Source organism: Colias eurytheme, chromosome 6 (genome assembly GCF_061535395.1).
Source record: "Colias eurytheme isolate Ceu_HAF_F1 chromosome 6, ilColEury1 Martin Lab GWU primary, whole genome shotgun sequence".
Taxonomy (NCBI): Eukaryota; Metazoa; Arthropoda; class Insecta; order Lepidoptera; family Pieridae; genus Colias; species Colias eurytheme.
The window spans coordinates 371,137-388,271 of record NC_142985.1 but is presented as its reverse complement, the minus strand read 5'-3'; the positions used below and the strand labels follow the sequence as shown (position 1 = coordinate 388,271).

At 33.9% G+C, this 17,135-nt stretch overlaps 1 protein-coding gene across 3 annotated transcripts in view; it reads left to right on the top strand.

Moving 5' to 3' along the window:
* Window positions 1-17,135, top strand: part of LOC149907366 (zwei Ig domain protein zig-8-like) — a 314,072-nt gene that overhangs the window by 73,520 nt on the left and 223,417 nt on the right. For all 3 annotated transcript variants that reach the window (XM_090102383.1, XM_090102382.1, XM_090102380.1), the window contains exon 3: window positions 5,572-5,738. In XM_090102383.1, the coding sequence (XP_089958509.1) occupies window positions 5,572-5,738 (167 nt within the window). The remainder of the gene's footprint in view (window positions 1-5,571; window positions 5,739-17,135) is intronic.

Here is a 17,135-nt window from a genome sequence, read left to right as displayed (position 1 = left end):
CCATAAAGTTTCATAAAGTTGACGTACAATTTTATCTTCGAGATTCCTGTTAACAAAAATATTACTTTATTTCTGATATTCACAGCACAAAACTCACACGAAGAATTTTAAAGTTTTTTGAAGTGAAAACTTCTTTAGCGGCGTTGAACACTTTTTCTGTAATGGGTAACTCGCGTCAGGACACGTGACCTGATCGAAAAAGCGTAAGACGGATACCATTCCAAAATATCAAACATGCTCAACGTTAATAATCAAGTTTTCACTTCTGCCGGCACTCCCGGAGTGCAACCCGTCTTTTTTTTATACAGAAGATGACCTTAACGCTTTTAAGAGATCTCTACCAGACTATGCATCATTAAACAGAGCCATTGTCCTCATTATACAATAACCACAAGTATTTTCAAGGTTATCATAGAGCCAAGATGAAAATAAGCCACAGGGAATCAATGATTTATGATTGATCTGTCTGACCCCGTGATATTTACACACAAGACTAAATTTGTTCAGCCCTATTTGATTAACAAGACTCGTTGTCCAAAGCGTAGGCGGCATTGTAATTACTAAGGACACAATTTGGAATCTCTATATTAACGTGTAGGTTTAAAACTCAATTTTAATTGGAACACAGACCATCGTTAAAATAAAGTACGTAAAAAGTCTTTGCCACAGTATATAAAAAGCTACGATCTATAAACCTATAAAGCTTTAAAGCTCAAATTAGATAAAATAACTTCCGGATTCAATTATTTTAATGAAGACCATTCATTCAGCTTATTTTACAAAAAATATCACGAAATTTTTTCCTATGGATATTGGAAATTCATGAAAGGGCTGCTTAACTTGGATTATAAAAGACCCCGCGCTATTGTTTCAGAGCAGAATTTTCAACTTGTTATTTAGTATTTCATAGATTTTAAAGTCAATTAGGTACTTACATTCGTAAGTACCACATTTTTATCACATTTACCACATAACCATCGTTTATTTATTGCACGATTGTGAGAGATATAAGGGGGGATTGGAGAAGAAATAAGGTTATTTTTATTTATTCGTGCTACCTAATTTGTATCGAACTTCAACGTCCTAGTGAAAACTACCACATCTCTTTACAAGTTGTAAGATCTTAATTGAAGTAAAATAAGTCGATTATTGTTAAATTTCACTGAATTTCGTCACGCTTATTGTATTACTAGCTGTGCCCTGCGGTTTTACCCGCAGTGCACCACTTCTGTTGGTCTTAGCGTGACGATATATAACCTATAGCATTCCTCGACAAATAGGCTATCTAACACCGAAAGAATTTTTCAAATCGGACCAGTATTCCTGAGATTAGCGCATTCAAACAAACAAACTCTTCAGTTTTATAATATTAGTATAGATAAATTGTAACATGTGTAATAAACACTAATTATTGCCATAATTATTATATCTATATCACAAGTTAAAACATCTTAAAGATAACCAATGAGATACCGACTAACTAGGTGTAACTAATCGTAACACAGGGGTATGTAACACGTAGTAACATGGTAATTGCAACTCAATTACCATCGCATACACTCAAGCATGGTTCGCAATGAAGAGGCGACTGCCCGTAAGGGCCGCTTAACATTTCAATGGTAATTGCCTGAGGACTGGTCATGTGGATCGAAATGTTACACTTGATTATTGGAAAGGATATTACATATTATAAGTAAAAAGATACGTATATTATAAAATGCGAATTAACTCTGTCTGTTTTCTCGACAGAACCATTGAACGGATTTTGATAAAATTTGGAACATAGCCTCAACGTTGTGAGAAGACGGGCTACTTTCAAAGAAACAACGAAAAGAGTGAAGTGATGTGAATTTCTTGCAAGCAATATTATTGTCTCCAATTACTACTCTGAATTGTAACAGAATTGTATTGAAACATCTTCAATAATTTATTTATTTATTTATTTATTTGATTTAATTCAGATAATTGCAATATCCATATAATTGTTAGTATCTTGTTACCTTAAAAAAAAAAAAAACTATGTTAGTATTAAAATTACACAATTAATTATCAACAATACTATTTTAAATCTATTTTAAATCATAATGTGCTTGAGACATGGATTTTATTCCAATGTCTCAAGACATTGCTTTCCCATCTATCCACGAAGAGAGATAGGATGCTGCTGGAATAATCATGAATAAAAAATCGTTTATTGCTCATATTATTATCACATTACATCAATAATTATACAGTCTATACATTACATAATATTGTTGTTGGATAGCCAAAAAGCAAAAGGTTGCTTCTCAGCTATTGTTGTCCAAAACAGCGCTATTTTTCAGACGCCCCTGGTAATAAATTTACAAGATACAATAAAATATTATAAGGGTTAATTAATAAAATTATAACCTAATTGCAAATCATAGGTTGTCAAAACATTGTACACGCATCCTAATATTTCAAGGACACATATAACATGCCATAAATAAATTATTCAATAATAGTATGAAATATTAATCTGTTATTAGGTACCTCGAAGGAGCAAGTTTACGGCCAAACGCGATCGCTCCGGATGGCAGATCGCTCCGTCGTTTATGATTAAACTTTTCCATTCCACTGGTTTGACGACCCGACATGGTCTCACCTTGAGTATAAAATGATATAGAAACTTGCTATTATGTTTCTTATGATATTTTATCATACTTTGAGACTGATTATAAGGGGTTTGAATCAGTTGGTAGGAAATTAATTAATCTTAGTGAAGTAAGTTAGGTTCACTTGATTGTAATAATTTTCATGCAAGTAATGATATTAATTTGCTGTGTAGTATAATAATTAGATTAAGACTGTTATATTTAATAAATATAGAACTAACAAAATATGTAAAACGTATACCTACGTAGGATGTAGTTATATCGGTTCCGAAGATAGACTTTTGGTAGAGATTTTTCATAGAGTGACTGTACGAAAAATCAAGGCTTCTAGTTTTTTTTAAACTTACTATTATGTAGGTTTTCGTACTTGAAAGTTTTATTATCGTACTTATCTTTGTTGATTTCTTATACCAATAATAAAGTTTAAACTGGAATGATGTTTGAAAAGATGTTGTTTTTGTTGATCATCAAGTATCGTAATGATCACATAAAATAATATCAGTATTTGGAAACCGTACTAATAATATAAATTATTTTAAAAATCTTATCGAAATTTTATCAGTAGGAGCTCTGTTGTTAATAAATATTTATACATTTCTATACCGCCTCTATATAAAAGCCTCGTTGACTGAAGAGGTATTGGATTTTCAGATAGAATAGAATATTAAAGTTAAAAATAACATCCTATTTTAACCACATAGTATATTCATTCTAAAAAACTAGCAACGTTCGAATGCAAATATTTTAATAATTCTTCCGTTGTCAGCGATAAAGACCTTATCCATACTTATATTATAAATGCGAAAGTAACTCTGTCTGTCTGTCTGTTACTCAATCACGCCTAAACTACTGAACCAATTTGCATGAAATTTGGTATGGAGATATTTTGATACCCGAGAAAGGACATAGGCTACCTTTTATTGCGAAATATGTACCACGGGCAAAGCCGGGGCGGACCACTAGTAAGCAATAAAATTTAATCTAATATAGGTATATTATAAAGGCTAAAGTTTGTAAGGATGTATGGATGTATGGATGTTTGTTACTCTTTCACGTAAATACTGAACCGATTACAATGAAATTTAGCACACATATAGAGGGTAACTTGGATTAACACATAGGATAGGTTTTATCCCGGAAATCCCACGGGAACGGGAATTATGTGGGTTTTCCTTTGAAACGCGGGCGAAGCCGCGGGCGGAAATCTAGTTGACAATAATTTGCTAACCTCCCTAATTATCGGCATATCAAAATAAACGGGATCTCGAGATGAACCTCATAAATTTGTATTAAGATAGCCTCTTCACTCGTAATTAAGAGCGATAATAAACCGATCTCTCTCATAGTCAATTAACTTCTTTCCGAAGTAAAGTCTCGAAACTAATTTTAATATTGGACTTGTAATAATTTTGAAAATCTTGTTTATTTGAAGCTGAGTCGTTCGCTTTGGATTTTGTAATCGTAACATTACAGCGATTTAGTACTTAGGGAAAATATACTATGTAGTAAATCGGTCTAGGTGTTTTTGAACACGAAAGTGAAATGAAAGAATTTGTACATTCGACATCAATCCTATCCTATCCTATCCTACTAATATTATAAATGCGAAAGTTTGTGAGGGTGTGTGTGTGTTTGTTACTCTTTCACGTAAATACTACTGAATCGATTACAATGAAATTTAGCACACATATAGAAGATAACTTGGATCAACACATAGGATAGGTTTTATCCCGGATATCCCACGGAAACGGGAACTATGCGGGTTTTCCCTTGAAAACGCGGGCCAAGCCGCGGGCGGAAATCTAGTAAAATCATAATTGAAACATTCATAATTAACACTCATAATTCTATCGATTCCCTTATATTACTATTAATATTTTATTTTTTATTCATTTTAATTTGAATTTGATTTCTATAGAAGAAAATTTCGTTAATTTTAAAGTTGAGGAAAATGTATAAGGCTTTGAAATGAATATTCCTGAACGCAATTAGAGTTAAATTTTCAAAGTTATCATCAGAGACCAAGTCAGAGACTGATGAAAGTTTATTTATATCAGAAAGCAATCATTCCATTTTGATGTTACCCTGTCAAAATGGAAAGAATTGTTTATTCAATATTTTTTTTTGTTACTTTCGCTAATTAATTATTTCAAATCTTTAAAATCCTACAAATACAAAGCTATAACATTCCTGTTTATAAATAAATTTAGGTGAACATTTGTTAACTTTAATTATGTTTGTCCTGATTCTATTTTTATCTCTCCTAACCTTTCATTTGCCTTGATAATTTTAGAAATTGGAAAAAGCCACTGATTGTGAGTTGGGAGCGTGGATTGAAAAGCTACGTTAGAAATATACCAATGTTCCGCTTCCAAAAACATGAAACCTTAAAAACGATAATAGATTCTGCTGAGTAAATTTGGATAGCAGTACTGCGTCCTTCATTGAAGTTTAATTAAAACAATCTATACAGCGAGCTGGGAACACTTAATTTACTTCTTTGTTTAAGCTCGAGACGCTTGATGCAAATCTTTGGATTTATATTGTGACTGAGATTGCGTAATCCTGAGTATATTTAGGTTAGGGTGTTTAATGGTTAAAATTTGAATTTTAACGAGCATTAGAGTACGTACAAAAAGCGTTAAACAGATCTTAGACAACGAGTATGTGAAATCTTGTCATTTGTTAGTATGATTTCATAAGGTTTTTGCAATGTATTTTAACTTCTATTCTTATAAATAAATATAATGCCATTTATTATAAAACATCTAACATAAAGTAACTTAATAAAGAGAGTCAAGAACTGTAAATTCCTGCCTGCAAATCTATTCTTCACCAAGTCCGTACCTCTCAGTTTTAGTATTTAAGCAAACAACTCAGCTATTTATGTAAACAAATGAATTGTTTAAAGGTCCGTTTGCACTATCTTCCTCAGGTGCGTGCGACGTAGCGGGCGGCGCGGGTTCCGTGAACTCCCTGCCGGCGCTCGGCAACGCGCGACTGACGCCTTCCTTCGACGCGTCCACGCCACGGAACGTCACCGCGCTGGTCGGCAAGTCCGCCTACCTCAGCTGCCGAGTACGAAACCTCGGGAACAGAACGGTAAGTTTGTAGAACGTTGCGATTGTGAATATTCTATGAAGATTAACTTGAAACTTTCTGTTAACAGGTACTTTTTCATATCGCTTCATTTAGTTTGAAGCGATACATTGGTTATTTACAGACACATTCCTCGCTACACATCCTCGTACATGAAAGGTGGAAAAGCACTCTTAAGCTTTTGTTTATTATATATATGAAAGACAGTAAATCAATGTGTAGTCCGTAGAGTCATATAACATCTGCAAAGTAATCACTATATTATTTAAATGGTAAGTTGTAAGCAAAATAGTCGACATAATATATAATCTCTGTAACACGTTACCTTTTAGACGATCCCGAGTCCCAACTGGACAAGCCACAGGCTCACAAATAAACGCGACGGAAACATGAATCAAAGAAATGTCCTTTGGGTATTGATACAATCTTATTTCACGGACGAAAGGTTCTTTGTACCTACAAAATTTCTATTGTAATGTATTGACTTACAATTCTATCCTTTTACTATAATCACATGTTTCATGTTTTACTATCAAATGTATAACTAACAATATGGCGATTTAACAAAAAGTTACATTAAATAAATTACCTTATGATAGTTTGGTTTTGGTTGGTTTCATTTCAATCTGTACACTCTTAACATTTGTCGTTCTGTTTACTAACACGTGGTAAATGTTTATTTATAAAATAGTTAATTACAATCGGATTATTATTCAGTGAATAAACACCTCTTAGAGTCTGCTACATCGTGATTGTGACTTTTGCAAAATGTAAAAAATCTATTCAAGTCGCTTGAAACTCAAAATAAATTAAGTCTTTGAAATTCACAGATTCATTACCGTAATAGCTAGCATAACATATGGCTGCAAGTTCTCAGTCACTGCTGTGCCATAAACCAGAAACGCAATAAACGACTTGTACAATAGGTGACCCAGTTTCGACAAAAAATTGGCATGCGCCTGTTACTTTGCACAAGACTTTGGCAAACGTGGTTATAGCTCGATAGTTATTCCGTCGTATTAACAGTTTATGTTACGATATTTAAAATGAACTCGAATTAAGATAATGAGATGGCAACTCAAGTTGTCGCGTGTTGGCGTTGTGTTGTTGTCGGGATTTATTGCGCATAGTGGTTGGGAGAGCTTTATCTCAAGATTGTACGCTCTAAATTGTTTACACTCCTCGCTGTGAATTATGAAGTTAAAGGCAAATATTCATTTAATGACAAGGAAATTGATGATGATGAAGACTTGATAGAGTAAATGATTTAGTGTGAGTATTATTTTCTTATAGCATATGAATTTAAATGTAAGTGCAAATTACGTTTTATTTTAAAACAAATTTCAATTTTCTCCAATTTACCTAAGGGTAAGGACATAGTGTGGTGGAGTACAATTTCAAGCGAAGAGTGGACCGGTATCTACTAGGGAAGCGCGTACCATCTTAGACCACATCTTAGCTTTCCATCAGGCGAGATTGTGGTCAAGCGCTTCCCTATCTACAATAAAAAAGGTGGCCACTCACTCTACTATAAATTACTTTTATAAAGAACAAAATAAACCTTTATGTTTTCAAAGCTTTGCGTTTTTATATATTCCATTATTAATATTCAATTTATACACGTAAAAAGCGACTATTTTACGAGTCTATAACAGTGCTCAAATATAGTTTACAGTTACTGCAATTAAAATATACAAAGCAACATATCCAGCACGTAGTTAAAATGATGTCGTATTTTTTAACGCAAAAGATTTGGGTTTGTTAAAATTTTTGTAGAACATAGTTCATTCAACCCGCTACCTCATTTTCATGCCAAAGAAGTATAAATCCAGCTGTATATAACATCGAAATATAAGCTAAACCACAAACATGGGTTAGGTCTTAGATTTAATGACGTATGAAAACGTGTGTGATATATTTTCGTGAAGGAAACTGTACTATTTGCTTCCATCTTCATAAAAATATGTGAGATGTTTCTAGAATTTGGTTTAGAAATCTTTTATTGTGATTGAATTATGTTTGACCAGAAGTTTTATGCGCAACTTGCTTGTGTAATATTTAAATTATTTATAAAGGTATGAGTTGGGTTATTTCGTAGCGGAATTCGATTAAAATAGCTTGCGTTTAAGCTGTGAGTATTAAGGGAGTAATAATATTACAGTCTACAAACCATACTTTGCTTACAACAATTGTACCTAGAATACATTCTTGTTACCATTACACCCTACTTATAATGCAACACGCTTTCATGACCACTTTCAAAAATGACGCTTCACACTTCATACATTCGCAATTTCAACACTAACAACAAACTAAAACCTCACTCAATCTCAAAACAAGGCAGGCAAACAGACTTGCCTTTCAGTCAGAACCCTTAGTCAAGTGCCATTACGCACAAGCCACCCCAATGGTCTGACGTCTGACAGATAGTCTGACGCTTGTCAGAGTGCAGCTTCAAAAACACATAATTATACATGATCGTGTTTCATCGCTTTGCGTGACAATTGTAAGAGCTTTGGAGATGTAGCCTAAATGCTTCCTTAAAAGCTGTTTTAGTAATGCTTTTAAGTGATTCATTGTGTTGGACATAGTTGATTTCGAGTTTTACTTGTGAGAATATAATTTCTACATATAGGAACTGATATGGAATACTGCGTGATGTTTGTTTGTTTTGTTGTTATAAACATGTTAAAACACTGATGTTCATCATTAAATCTACAATCACGTCTTTCTAAATTATAAAAAAAATATCTAAAATAAAAGAAACTAACTGACTAAACTTAATCTGAGTAAATCCAAAGACAAATTATCTTCCTTTATTTCGTATTAGAAATCTTGTTTGTTTATTTCAAACTTGTTACAACTTTCTAAGGATAAACTATAGTTTATTTTGTTGTTGAAGTGACACAAAGTTAAATTAATATTCTTACAATTATTGAATTTGAACTCAAACAAAACTATAATTACGTGAAATTTACTCAAGTTAATAATAATCAAAGTTTTGATAAGTTATAAATTTATAGCAGATATTAATTACCCACAGTCAAAACAACAGATAAAAGCTAGTATTTATATAGCTTTCTTGTTATTTTGATACATACGAGGTGCTACGAGGCACGAAGCTACACACGACAATACTGTCACGTTTTAAAAAACCATTTCTTCGCTGGCATGAACATACATCTGTAGTATGAAATCCATTCATCGAAACATCCAAACTTTCTGATTTAAATATATCACAGTATATTAATTAGTAATGTTCTTTAAAATATCATCATTATAGTTAGTTTCAGCATGAACTTTATAAACATGTATTTAACCTAGTTGGACGGAATATTAAAACGTTGGAAATGGTACACCGAAATTAATTTCCCAAATAATATTTGGAATATCTCATATTACGATGGTATGCAGGAATTTATCTTTGATATTTGCGAGATAAATAAACGCTGTTATAGCTTTACGAGGTTTAAATCATAGTTTACTAGTATTTTAAATACATTTAACAATTTTTTATACAAAACAAGAACACCCGTGAAGTAAACAGAAGAAAAAGACGTAGCTTGGAATTAATAAAAACATATTCTGTTCTTTCCTTTTAAGGGCCGATTTTCCAATGCTTGTATAAACTTTATCCGTCCAATAAAGTATTACACGATAATATTAAAATGTCACGTAAACTATCAAATACGGGCAATTATAATACGTTTTAAAAATGGTAGTTTTATACATTACTAGCGGTCCGCCCCGGCTTCGCCCGTGGCACATATTTCGCAATAAAAAAAGTGGCCTATGTCCTTTCTCGGGTATCAAAATATCTCTATACCAAATTTCATGCAAATTGGTTCAGTAGTTAAGGCGTGATTGAGTAACAGACAGACAGACAGAGTTACTTTCGCATTTATAATATTAGTATGGATGTGCTATTTATTAAATAGGTTTGAAGTTGGTGCCGAACATTAAGCACTTAGTATTAAGCCCGTGCACCGACATCAAATCTTTTTAATAAATAGCACATATAAATAATATGCAGTAAATAATAATGTCAAATCTTTTTTATTTCTTACTTTTCCGTTTTTGAAGTCGGTTGTTTTTAACGCAGTTATTTTTATAAGTGAATATCAAGCTTTCCGTGCGATTAGAGCTTTTTATGAAAATTAAGCTCTCCGTGTGATTAGAGCTTCTTGTGAAAATTAAGCTCTCCGTGTGATAAGAGCCTTTAATGAAAATTAAGCTCTGCGTGCGATTAGAGATTTTTGTGAAAATTAAGCTCTCCATGCGATAAGAGCTTTTTGTGAAAATTAAGCTTTCCGTTCGATTAGAGCTTTTAATGAAAATTAAGCTCTCCGTGCGATTATAGCTTTTTTGAAAATTAAGCCACCGTGCGATTAGAGCTTTTTGTGAAAATTAAGCTTTCCATGCGATTAGAGCTTTTTGTAAAAATTAAGCTCTCCGTGCGATTAGAGCTTTTTGTGAAAATTAAGCTCTCCGTGCTATTAGTTTTTTGTGAAAATTAAGCTCTCCGTGCGAATAGAGCTTTTTGTGAAAATTAAGCTCACCGTGCGATTAGAGCTTTTTGTGAAAATTAAGCTTTCCGTGCGATTAGTTTTTTGTGAAAATTAAGCTCTCCGTGCGATTACAGCTTTTTTGTAAAAATTTAGCTTTCTGTGCGAATAGAGCTTTTTGTGAAAATTAAGCTCTCCATGCGATTAGAGCTTTTTGTGAAAATTAAGCTCTCCGTGCTATTAGTTTTTTGTGAAAATTTAGCTCTCCGTGCGATTAGAGCTTTTTTGTGAAAATTTAGCTTTCCGTGCGAATAGAGCTTTTTGTGAAAATTAAGCTCTCCGTGCGATTACAGCTTTTTGTGAAAATTAAGCTCTTCATGCGATTAGAGCTTTTTGTGAAAATTAAGCTCTCTATGCGATTAGAGCTTTTTGTGAAAATTAAGCTCTCCGTGCGATAAGAGCTTTTTGTGAAAATTAAGCTCTTCATGCGATTAGAGCTTTTTGTGAAAATTAAGCTCTCTATGCGATTAGAGATTTTTGTGAAAATTAAGCTCTCCATGCGATAAGAGCTTTTTGTGAAAATTAAGCTTTCCGTTCGATTAGAGCTTTTAATGAAAATTAAGCTCTCCGTGCGATTATAGCTTTTTTGAAAATTAAGCCACCGTGCGATTAGAGCTTTTTGTGAAAATTAAGCTTTCCATGCGATTAGAGCTTTTTGTAAAAATTAAGCTCTCCGTGCGATTAGAGCTTTTTGTGAAAATTAAGCTCTCCGTGCTATTAGTTTTTTGTGAAAATTAAGCTCTCCGTGCGAATAGAGCTTTTTGTGAAAATTAAGCTCACCGTGCGATTAGAGCTTTTTGTGAAAATTAAGCTTTCCGTGCGATTAGTTTTTTGTGAAAATTAAGCTCTCCGTGCGATTACAGCTTTTTTGTAAAAATTTAGCTTTCTGTGCGAATAGAGCTTTTTGTGAAAATTAAGCTCTCCATGCGATTAGAGCTTTTTGTGAAAATTAAGCTCTCCGTGCTATTAGTTTTTTGTGAAAATTTAGCTCTCCGTGCGATTAGAGCTTTTTTGTGAAAATTTAGCTTTCCGTGCGAATAGAGCTTTTTGTGAAAATTAAGCTCTCCGTGCGATTACAGCTTTTTGTGAAAATTAAGCTCTTCATGCGATTAGAGCTTTTTGTGAAAATTAAGCTCTCTATGCGATTAGAGCTTTTTGTGAAAATTAAGCTCTCCGTGCGATTAGAGCTTTTTGTGAAATTTATGTGAAAATTATATGAAAATTTAGCTTTCTGTGCGAATAGAGCTTTTTGTGAAAATTAAGCTCTCCATGCGATTAGAGCTTTTTGTGAAAATTAAGCTCTCCGTGCTATTAGTTTTTTGTGAAAATTAAGCTCTCCGTGCGATTAGAGCTTTTTTGTGAAAATTTAGCTTTCCGTGCGAATAGAGCTTTTTGTGAAAATTTAGCTTTCTGTGCGAATAGAGCTTTTTGTGAAAATTAAGCTCTCCGTGCGATTAGAGCTTTTTGTGAAAATTAAGCTCTCCATGCGATTAGAGCTTTTTGTGAAAATTAAGCTCTCCGTGCTATTAGTTTTTTGTGAAAATTAAGCTCTTCGTGCGATTAGAGCTTTTTTGTGAAAATTTAGCTTTCCGTGCGAGAGCTTTTTGTGAAAATTAAGCTCTCCGTGCGATTACAGCTTTTTGTGAAAATTAAGCTCTCCATGCGATTAGAGCTTTTTGTGAAAATTATGTGAAAATTATATGAAAATTTAGCTTTCTGTGCGAATAGAGCTTTTTGTGAAAATTAAGCTCTCCGTGCGAATAGAGCTTTTTGTGAAAACTAAGCTCTCCATGCGATTAGAGCTTTTTGTGAAAATTAAGCTCTCCGTGCTATTAGTTTTTTGTGAAAATTAAGCTCTCCGTGCGATTAGAGCTTTTTTGTGAAAATTTAGCTTTCCGTGCGAATAGAGCTTTTTGTGAAAATTAAGCTCACCGTGCGATTAGAGCTTTTTGTGAAAATTAAGCTTTCCGTGCGATTAGTTTTTTGTGAAAATTAAGCTCTCCGTGCGATTAGAGCTTTTTTGTGAAAATTTAGCTTTCTGTGCGAATAGAGCTTTTTGTGAAAATTAAGCTCTCCATGCGATTAGAGCTTTTTGTGAAAATTAAGCTCTTCGTGCGATTAGTTTTTTGTGAAAATTAAGCTCTCCGTGCTATTAGTTTTTTGTGAAAATTAAGCTCTCCGTGCGAATAGAGCTTTTTTGTGAAAATTAAGCTCACCGTGCGATTAGAGCTTTTTGTGAAAATTAAGCTCACCGTGCGATTAGAGCTTTTTGTGAAAATTAAGCTTTCCGTGCGATTAGTTTTTTGTGAAAATTAAGCTCTCCGTGCGATTAGAGCTTTTTTGTGAAAATTTAGCTTTCTGTGCGAATAGAGCTTTTTGTGAAAATTAAGCTCTCCATGCGATTAGAGCTTTTTGTGAAAATTAAGCTCTCCGTGCGATTAGTTTTTTGTGAAAATTAAGCTCTCCGTGCTATTAGTTTTTTGTGAAAATTAAGCTCTCCGTGCGAATAGAGCTTTTTGTGAAAATTAAGCTCACCGTGCGATTAGAGCTTTTTGTGAAAATTAAGCTTTCCGTGCGATTAGTTTTTTGTGAAAATTAAGCTCTCCGTGCGATTAGAGCTTTTTTGTGAAAATTTAGCTTTCTGTGCGAATAGAGCTTTTTGTGAAAATTAAGCTCTCCGTGCGATTAGAGCTTTTTGTGAAAATTAAGCTCTCCATGCGATTAGAGCTTTTTGTGAAAATTAAGCTCTCCGTGCGATTAGAGCTTTTTTGTGAAAATTTAGCTTTCCGTGCGAATAGAGCTTTTTGTGAAAATTAAGCTCTCCGTGCGATTAGAGCTTTTTGTGAAAATTAAGCTCTCCATGCGATTAGAGCTTTTTGTGAAAATTATATGTAAATTTGATAGCGATGAAACATTATCATGACATGAAGCTGATTTGATGATGGAATCGGAAGGTGGCCATAGGAACTCAGTAATATATTGACTTGACTTTATCGAGTTTGGGCTCGTTTGATTCGTGTTTAAAAATACACTAAAAAGTATTAAATAAAAATAACTGCGTTAAAAACAACCGACTTCAAAAACGGAAAAGTAAGAAATAAAAAAGATTTGATATTATTAACTACTACATAATATTATTGTACATATTTCGCAATAAAAAGTGGCCTTTCTCGGGTATCAATATATCTCTATACCAAATTTCATGCAAATTGGTTCAGTAGTTAAGGCGTGATTGAGTAACAGACAGACAGACAGAGTTACTTTCGCATTTATAATATTAATATGGATTTGACGAATAAGTTTTATCCAAGCATTGAGAAATCGGCCCTAAGCCGAACAAAAATTTCTAAAAACAGTTTAATTATTTCGATACCCTGTACACTGTACAAGGAACAATTTTTAATAACAGTTTGGATGTTAATTAGCAAGTTACAGCTATTAGCCATCGAGGGTGCGCTGTTTGTTCTTCGAGTAATTTTTAATAATTATTCTCACCTCCTTTGAAATGTTTAATTTGTTAGCTAACTCAATTTAACATCCCTTCGCGAAGTCGAATAATATTTTATGTTTTTTAATTAAGAAAGTACGGAAGTTTGCTTGCTAATGGATCCGACCCGCTCCGAGTGAAACTTTATGCGTTTCGGGAGAGACATGACCGCACCGCTTTTTAGGGTTCCGTAGCCAAAATGGCAAAAACGGAACCCTAAGGGTGCACTCACACACATCAGTCACCGTCAAGTCACCGATGACTGATCGGTGACGGTTTGTGTACGTATCCACAAACACCAGTCACCGTCATGTTGTCCGTCAGTCACGTCGCCGGTTTGACTGAATCATTGAACACATACATCAGGTTAGTCAGTGATTAGACGTGTGTCATGCTAGAGAACAAGTAGCAATTGACGGTAGCACGACGCTGACTGAACTGAGACGTGACGGCACCGGGTGAGTGGGGATAAAAGTATGATACATGTATGGAAAGATTATTTGACGTGCCTGACCGGGGACGTCACTGATAGATTTCGTGCCGGCGACTGTCGTGTGGGAACAGAGTCATACTAGAACTATTGATACATATTTTTTTTTAATCCTGTCCGGTGACGTGCCGTGACGGTGACTGATGTGTGTGAGTGCACCCTTATAGTTTCGTCATGTCCGTCTGTCCGTCTGTCCGTCTGTCCGTCTGTCACAGCCGATTTACTCGGAAACTATAAGTACTACAGTGATGAAATTTGATGGGAATATGTGTTGTATGAACCGCTACAAAAATATGACACTAAATAGTAAAAAAAAGAATTGGGGGTGGGGCCCCCCATACATGTAACTGAGGGATGAAATTTTTTTTTTCGATGTACATACCCGTGTGGGGTATCAATGGAAAGGTCTTTTAAAATGATATAAAGTTTTCTAAAAAACATTTTTCTTAAAGTGAACGGTTTTTGAGATATCAGCTCTCAAAGTCGTAAAAAGTATGTCCCCCCCCCTCTATTTTTATAACTACGGGGTATAAAATTCTAAAAAAAATAGAGGTGATGCATGCTAATTAACTCTTTCAACGATTTTTGGTTTGATCAAAGTATCTCTTATAGTTTTTGAGATAGGTTGATTTAACTGTAATTTATTATATTTGCTGCTACGGAACCCTTTGTGCGCGAGCCCGACTCGCACTTGGCCGGTTTTGTTGTTTTTGTGTTTTTGCGTATTTATTGTGAGTTTCGGTGTTATTAGCTGTAAGGAAATGTTAATATATTCTGCGTTATATGGTACGTGAGGTTCAGTTGTTGTTATTTTGTTGTATTTTTGTGAATAATCGTTTGAGGGTACATAATATCTAGATCATTTTTACACATAATGTATTTTTGCTAGATGTTGGACGATGTAATAACTTGACTCAATTTTGCACGCCTCATAAGCGAAGCGTTGAGGTGGGTACTACTGTCACTTCGCGCAAAACATCTGATTTTTCAAACTTAAAATGTCTTTATGTATCATACATTGCACTTGTAAGATAATACATACACACACATATTAAGAAAAAACACTATTTTTAACGTTCATGATATTTTTGATGTCATTTTTGTTATTTAAACTAGTTAAAAAACAGTTTAAAAAAGTTCTGTCTTGGACGTCCGTGTGTCTGTATGTGCGGATCCTTTTTCTTGTTAACACGATAGCGACCGAAATACTTTACTAATCGAGTCTTTTTTTTTCTCTTACGCTTGAGTATGCTCAGGAATAGAACCCTTTCATTTTTCAGGGTCTGATTCGATGTGGTTTAATTGTTATTAAATAAACAAAAATAATAATTAATAAATATTTATTAAAAAAAAATTATGAGGCGTGCACTTTTGGATTTTCCAAATTATTTTTAACTGTACCTGATACTGTGAATGTTATTTTCATACTTATTTTATTACATATTTTATTATTACCTACCCATTTCACTGTCCCTTGTCTTATAACATCCCTACTTTACTATTTCAGCTTTTTTTCCTTGCGTCAAATAACTCGACAAATAACACAATTTATTTCATAAACATAACTCATTTATAAACAAAACTAGCGGTCCGCCCCGGCTTCGCCCGTGGTACATATTTCGCAATAAAAGGTAGCCTATGTTCTTTCTCAGGGTCTAAAGATTATCTGTGCCAAATTTCATCAAAATCGGTCCAGTAGTTTATGCGTGAAAACCATACATACATACAAACCTTTCCTCTTTATAATATTAGTATAGATAAGTATGTCTTTAACTCTACAACACCCGACACCAAAACAAACGGCATGGAAGGTTCGAGAAAATCCATTAGAACATAGGTACAAAGCTACGTTTAAAACGGGCACATTAGCTACAACGTAAACACGGCCTTATGAATATGCACAGTGTCATTATCACGAACAAATGCCTGTAAGAACTCGTCTCAGATCATTATGCGAGTTTCCACACCGCTCGCTGATTTATTTTAACACTCCGAACCGTGTAACTTGAGACCCGGGTAATGTCTTATACCATGAGTATTATCTTTGAATCAATATGAGAGTTGTTTGACTGAAAGCTTTAAGTTCAATATAAGTGTAATTATTTATAATAAATGTTGTTGTGCACTTCGGCTAGGTCTGTGGTACATTTTATTGGTCGTACCAACTCAGAAACCTTCGTGGGCTCATGGATAACACTTTGCATGATCTTTGCATTTCACATGATCATCATGACAAATACATAGTTTAAAGGGCATTACATTATTTGAAGGACATACAGATAAACATTTATTTATACACTAGCTTTCCGCCCGCGGCTTCGCCCGCGTTTTCACAGAAAGCCCCGCATAGTTCCCTTTCCCGTGGGATTTTCGGGATAAAACCTATCCCATCTCTCAAGTTGGATCGAACTGCACATGGTATGCGAATTTTATTATAATCGGTTAAGTGGTTTAGGAGTCCATTGAGGACAAACATTGTGACACGAGATTTATATATATTAAGATATACCTACATAGGTAGGTATAGTTCTTTACCGGGTGTTACGAACCGACAAGAATTTTAAACAGATCATATTATTGTGCTCGGAGATATCTATTTCAAACTTTATACTTTATAACATTATGAAAAGATACGGCGGCAGCAAAAATTAACATTCATTATAAAATTAAATTAACTTATGTTTGTTTTGATTTCATGTTTGTAGATTCTACATAGAAATAAGCTTTCAAAGTAAATAGCTCAGATTCAAAAACACTAATTTCTAACTTGTATTAAATAAATATTGCAGCTTTTTGGAAAATGCGTTTCAACTTTAAATTCGCCGTTATTTAGGTTGCATAAATAAGAAGGTATTTAT